General features: G+C 39.5%; 1 protein-coding gene across 1 annotated transcript in view; it reads left to right on the top strand.

The window, feature by feature from the left end:
* Itsn2 (intersectin 2) overlaps positions 1-6,971 on the top strand; it is a 101,675-nt gene that overhangs the window by 56,400 nt on the left and 38,304 nt on the right. The window contains exons 24-27 of the mRNA XM_033762143.1: positions 2,074-2,240; positions 5,107-5,152; positions 5,237-5,358; positions 5,707-5,773. Of these exons, the coding sequence (XP_033618034.1) occupies positions 2,074-2,240; positions 5,107-5,152; positions 5,237-5,358; positions 5,707-5,773 (402 nt within the window). The remainder of the gene's footprint in view (positions 1-2,073; positions 2,241-5,106; positions 5,153-5,236; positions 5,359-5,706; positions 5,774-6,971) is intronic.

Raw genomic sequence — 6,971 nt, 5'->3', positions numbered from 1 at the left:
CCAGGGATTGAACTTGGGCCCTTGTGCTTGGAAGGCAGGCAGCAGAACCACTGAGCCAAATCCCCGGCCCTCAAGCCATATTTCTATTTAATAGTTGCATAGCTTTATAATTATTGAATCTTTGATTCAGTTACATATTTATAACTGAAATGTATATGTTCATTATAAAGTTGAATAGTTGAAGTGCATTCCATCATTCCATGTTTTGCTACAAAAAATCAGTTAAGTGAAAATTTGTTAATTTTTTTAAAAGAAAATTAGTTTATTTCAGTATCTACAAGATTCTAGTTAGAGCCTAAAAGGTACAAGAATAAATAAGACATGATCTCTGAGCCGCTTGCGGTAGGAGAGGAGGAGCCTTGGTGGAGATGGCGAACCTTTCGGAGCTCTCGGCTCTCACCTCCTGCTGCGGCTTGTGTGCGATAGGTTGGCCACCTCTGGCCTGCAGTCGTGATAAATTTCTGTCGTTTTCAGTGGAGCTGTGACTCCCCAGAGGTAGCAGTGTTGTGTCCTCTGCAGCAGTGAGTAAGGCCTTGCACAGAGACCTAGGAATTGGGCCGAGCCGGCTGTGAGGCACAGGGAACCTGAGGTCACCCACGGTGCTGCAGTCGCGGTGTTCTGTGGACCAGGGCTGTGAGTGGGACCTGGGAAGGCAGTGAGGAGCGTTTTGGAAAGGACTTTATTGCAGTTTATATAGACTTGGAGATTACTCTTGGTTTTGTTAAATCGACTAACTTGAGTAGCACTGCAAACCTTACTGGTATTGGCCATAGATGCTGTTTCTGATCATCTCTCGTTTACACATTGGCAAATAGAAATAAGACTAGAAAAGAAAGTAAAAGACATCTGAAACCCAGAAATAACTGTTTCTTCTAAGTAGTGATGATCACAGGAACAAAAACCAAAGCCAAGATAGGAACGTATGCACTTCCCTCTAGGCCATGCTTTGACAGATATTTATTGAGCATCTACTTAGAGCCAAACACTGTGCTGGGGTCTAGGACATTGTGCTGGAAATAGGTTTCTAGTGAGTGCTGCTGTGTGCTAGATATCGACCCTTTCATAACTATGTAGATAAAAGAATTAAAGAGCAAAGAATTTAGCAGCTTAAAATATATTTCGTATAAGGTTAAAATTATTTTATCTTGACTCCGTTATCTTTGGAGAGACTTAACCTCATTAAGCCTCGATGTCACGGTCTGTAAACCTACTAATAATGGTTTGTAGTTTTAGATAATTCTCAGTGATTAAAAACTAGCAACAGGTGGGGAATTTAGCTCACTGGCGCTGTGCCTGCCTCACAAGTGCAAGGTCCTAAGTTCAATGCCCGGTACCAAAAGGGGGAAAAAAAAAACTAATGATGGTAGCAAAGCAACTAGAGGAGGAAAGAAACCCCATGCTAAAGCTTTTGACGCAAGGTCCTAAGTTCAATGCCCGGTACCAAAAGGGGGCAAAAAAACTAATGATGGTAGCAAAGCAACTAGAGGAGGAAAGAAACCCCATGCTAAAGCTTTTGTTAAATGAACCTTTTTCTAAGTAATTATTAAGTAATAAATGCTTTTGTTCCTTTTTCTACCTTCAGATCTTTCTGGGTTTTTTTTATTTTTGAGGCAGTGTCTCACTATGTATTGTAGGCTGGCCTTGAAGTGGTGATGCTTCTACCTCAGTCCCCCAGTACCCTGGGGTCACAGGTGTGCACCGCCAAGCTGGGCCTTTCAGTGCCTTTTTCTTTTTTTTTTTTTTTTTGGTGGTGGTGGTGGTGGTGGTAATAGTGGTACTAGGGACTGAGCTACATCCCAGCCCTTTTTTGTTTCACTTTTTTATATTTTGAGACAGGACCTCACCGGCTCACTAAGTTGCTGGGCTGGGTTTGAGTTTGCGACCCTTGTGCCTCCAGCTTCCGGAGAGCTGGAATCACAGGCCCATGCCCCACACCTGGCTCAGATCTTCGTCTATCGGAGGGACAAGTGCCTTACAGTAAACATATATGAGATCTTACAGACTGACCTAATTTCTGTTTTACTTCTGTAATCTTCCAATAAAAATCTGCTTCTTTTGCTTTGTTCCCTACAGAATATATTGCACTTTATCCATATTCAAGTGTAGAACCAGGAGATTTGATTTTCACCGAAGGTGAAGAAATACTGGTGACACAGAAAGATGGAGAATGGTGGACAGGAAGCATTGGAGATAGAACTGGAATTTTTCCATCAAACTATGTCAAACCAAAAGATCAAGAGGTAGAGTTACGTTGGTATTAAAAGCATTCAGTCTGTTCTTACTGCTCAGGATTCATACTTAAAGCAGAGACTACACGTATGGCTTTGGTCAGTCTACTTTGGTTACAAGGAAGCCACTCATGGTAGCTCTGATGCCATAGATTTTATTACAGGGCTCCAGGTAGAAGACGAGGGGAAGAGAATTTATGACATTGTCAGAGCAAGAGTGACTCATGCTGTACTCTGAGGTTCCCACTGCTTTGCATGCTGCCACCTGTATGATATAAAGCAATTCTTAGACTTTATGGATTCGTAAAATTCACTGGGCCAGGCGTGGGGGTGTGCGCCTATAGTCCCAGCACTCTAGGAGGCTGAAGCAGGAGGATTGCCAAGAGTTCAAGGCCAACCTAGATTGTATACTGAGTTCAACGCCAGCCTGCACTGCATAGTGAAACCCTGAAAAGAACTGAGGACCCCCCAGAAGGGTCTTTTAAAGTATATATCTAGATATAGATTATATTTAATGATATTTACCATATTAGAAAATTAGAATAACCATATTAAAACAATAAGTTATTTACATATTAATTAATTTAAATATAATAGCTAAATCCATTATATGGTAACATCAATAACTTTTATGAAGAACAACTGTATTTTTGAAGAAAAAATTAGGAAGCATGGTATTTTGTGTTTCTTGTATCTCTTAATATCTGGCTTAATTGAAAATAGCAAGATTCTCAAATCTACTTCTATATTCAATCTGTTATGATATATTCTTTTTGTTAAAACGTGTAATGAAAATTCTACCTCATACAGATATTAAAGGAAATAGAAACATTTTAATAACTCCAGATGTCTGTGGATATTCTTTATTCTGCTGTAACAAAATTTGACAAACCCTAAATTATTCTAGGCTCATTACAGCATGGACTCTGAAGCCTTATCCGTGAACATTTCTTGCTGTTACATTAAAATTCATGAGTCTCTTTTGCACATGGAATGAGTTTTTTACCCTTGTGCAGTGTAACATTATTCACTGTTCATTTGGAAAATGTTGAATCGCTGAGTTGTGCAGACGCTTCCTGTATTGACATTTCATTAAACGATGTTGAGAAATCTCATTGATTAATAAATACCACCAATCATCAGAAAAATCTAGGGAGCTGTCACATTCATAGTGGTAGATGTAAGTTTTCTAGGAGTTTTCTTTTCTTATGTTTGAATTTTATCATTGGCAGTAAGTCCTGCCATTTGTTTTCCCTGCAGTGAAGGATTTACTTCATTCATTTTTTAGAAAATAATTGCTAAATCCCAAGTCTAAATAATTACATATCAGTTCTTTGAAGTAAAAATGTTGTTCCATGAAAACAGCTTAGCTCACAATTTGTTCACACAGTCCTTTTCTTGAGACAGTCATTGTACTTTCTATGCTGCAGAAATATTTGTTTGTTTTTGTTTTAGACAGAACCTCACTATATAATTCATGCTGACCTTGAACTCACTTTGTAACCCAGTTTGGCCTTGAATTTGTGGAGATCTTCCTACCTCTCAGCCTCCCAAGTGCTGGGACTACAGGCGTGCCCAGCTGCAGCAGAAATGTTTTAGGCACACTTCTGTTTTGTCACACAAAATGTGTATTCAAGGATTAGAGTTAATAAAATTTTCAGTATCTTATCAAGGACATTCTTAAATGAAACTGGCTTTTTGTTGTTGCTGTGAGTACGTGGTGCAGAAAAATAGTATGACTAGTAGTGTAATTTGGTGCCACTGCCTTGATTCATGCTAAAATACCAGCAGGGCTTGAGACAGAGTCCTGTATGTAACCCAGGTTGGCCTTGAACTCACTCTGTGGCCTAGGCTGGCCTCCATTTCACGGTGATGCCCCTACCTCCTGAGTGCTGGGATTACAGCCTGCACCACCACTCAGCCCAGCTCTAGCAGTTTTACTTACTGTCGTGAATGTCAGCACAGTGGAAAGTGAACACTTCCTTAGTGTTAGCATGAAAATTATTTTCATCCCACAGACTGGGAAGGGCCCGGGGCCTACTACCAGGGTTGTTATCAGCTGCATGTTGAGATCCATTACTTCAGTGCATCAAGCAGCCTGGTGGGCGCCAGGCTGTACCACTGAGAGGCTAGACTTGAACAAGTCACTTCACCTTCCTGTACCTCTGTTTTCTGTAAAAAAGGAGTGATCATAATTACTCAATAGTGTTATTGTAGAAACTAAACAGGTAAGTATGTGTAACCTCTTAGACCAGTGAATACATAGTATTCAAAAAGTGTTAACTTGAGACTCCCAGCATCTCTGCTTAAATACTTCAGGGCGCCTGTGTACACTAACAGGAAAAAAATCCTTTTTAACCCCTTTCCTTGAGTGAATGCCTTAAAGATAGGAAATATGATTGGTCTCCTTTATGTTTGAAAGACCATAGAAACTTCAGTTGCTACCCATGGTGTGAATACTTTTGTTCTTAAATCAGGCTTAGTCAGTTTCCGGGTAGCATGGTAAAGAATAAAAGCATTGCCCATGGCCTCACACGTTCGGGAACATACGGGAGGGAGTGGGCAAAGCTGGGCGCGCTGCTAAGAGCCGGGCCTCTGACCTAGATGGTCGTGGTGAACCGTTCAGGAGACTCAGAAAGTGAGCTTGTCGGTTGAGTCAGGGCTGACGGCCTCAGCCTCCTGTATGTGAAGTGTTTCATTAGCAGACCAAACTTCCTGGAAAGTGGAGGGCTTTCCACTTAGTTAATGTAAGATTCATTGTCATTTTGATATTCATTTAAAGAAATTCTGGGGATTAGAATTCTTTCATTCATAGTAAGCTCAATACTTTTACATTTGGACTGTTGGAAATGATAAAAATAATGTCTTTTCCTTGTAGAATTTGGGGAGTGCTAGCAAATCCGGAACATCAAATAAAAAACCTGGTATGTACAATAATGAGTTTGAAAAAGTGTTCAAGTGTTTGCTCTGTCATAGTCTTGAATTCATAGTTGTGTTTTTCTTTGCAGAAATTGCTCAAGTAACTTCAGCATATGTTGCTTCTGGTGCTGAACAACTTAGCCTTGCACCGGGACAGTTAATATTAATTCTAAAGAAAAATGCAAGTGGGTGGTGGCAAGGGGAATTACAGGTAATATTCTTTAACATCAATCAATTTCATTATAAAAATAATGTATGCTCCTAAAAAAAGATAAAATCAGGGCCAGGAATTTAGCTCAGTGGTTTTGCCTCGCAAGTACAAGTTCCTGAGTTCGATCCCCGGTACCAAAAAGAAAAAAGAAAGAGAAAAAGAAAATCAGTTAAAAATTTCTGTCATCCATATGTGCAATTATACCACTTACAGTTAATCAGTAGTAACATTTCATTGTATTGGATTTCCTTCTAGTCAATTGCTTATTTATTTTTAGCACAATTTAGCTGATTAGTAGCATTTTAGAGAATAATTCTCCTTGGAGACATAATCGTTTCCCCGTAATAGATCCCTTATGGAACTGCAGGTCATCCTAAAGAAAGCACAGTGCTATCTCTGCCTGAGATGGCCACGGGTGTGGTGCATTCTTCTAGGAGAAAGACCTGATCTGATCTGTGTGTTGAGAAAATACAGTGGAGTCTCGGTTCATAAACTTAATTTGTTCTACAAATTTGGGAAAGATGACCACGTTTGTGTTTGTGCGGGAAGGATGGCCATGTTCACATTTGTCACCCGATGAAGTTTGCAAACAAAAAACAAAGTTTTGCCAAACACTTCTGTTTGCAGACTAAACTGTGCAAATAAGCATTTGTGAATCAGCGTCCTACTGTAGCACCCATTAAACTTTTCCCCAAAGAAACATAGTGGAAGAGTCTTTTTTCCTAAAATGCAGACAAATGGCTATTATGTATGGTTTGATAAAGGAAGAGCATTCTTTTCTCACTTCTAAAATTTTCTTAGTGTTACAATTTAGCATTTTAGGGTTGAAAGATAAGTTTTTTTGTTTTTTTGCTGTGGGATTAAACTCAGGACCTTGCATTTGCAAGGCAGGCATGGCACCACTGAGCTAAATCCTCAGCCCCAAAAGATGATAAGTATAGCCGTATTTTATATAAAATTAATAATCATTATAATACCAAAGATAAACATAGCTTCATTCTTGAAGCTTAGGAGTCGCTTAGGATTCCCAGAAAGGGGAAAGGATTAAAACTCAGTATCTCCTTGAATAACCCCCTGGATTTCCAGCTCCTTGTTTCCTCTGAAGATGGACCTAAGTGGAAAACATCGCTCTTCATAAATTTTGTTTTCTCAATTATTAACAAAGTTTCATAGGACATTTGCAGTGAGCTGCACTGTTTTAGGTGTTGACTTGAACTTTAAAAACTCTAGAAAAATATTAGATTATAAATAAATATTCAGAGCGCTCTGAGGCTGAACAACCTCCAAGTAGACTTCTGTAGGTAGCACTTTTTAGAGACACAATTCTAGTGAGCCTTCCAGTTTAACGTTGAGCCAGGCCCCAGATAGACTAAGATACCTCTCAGTCAGAGATTACTTCCCCATAGCCAAGTGCAAAAGCCAGACCTGTACACATACAGGATAAAGACAAATACAGGCTAAATATTTGGATAAATCTTTTATTATACAGCCAAGAGTTTGGTTTTTTAAAAAGTTATGTCTCAGGGCTGGGGATTTAGCTCAGTGGTTCCATCACCTGCCTCACAAGTGCAAGTTCCCAAGTTTGATCCCAGGCACCAAAAAAAAAAAAAAAA

Source organism: Fukomys damarensis, unplaced genomic scaffold (genome assembly GCF_012274545.1).
Source record: "Fukomys damarensis isolate Sample0158 unplaced genomic scaffold, DMR_v1.0_HiC HiC_scaffold_2, whole genome shotgun sequence".
Lineage (NCBI taxonomy): Eukaryota > Metazoa > Chordata > Mammalia > Rodentia > Bathyergidae > Fukomys > Fukomys damarensis.
Note: the sequence above shows the minus strand (reverse complement) of the source record. Positions and strands in the feature narration are given on the sequence as shown.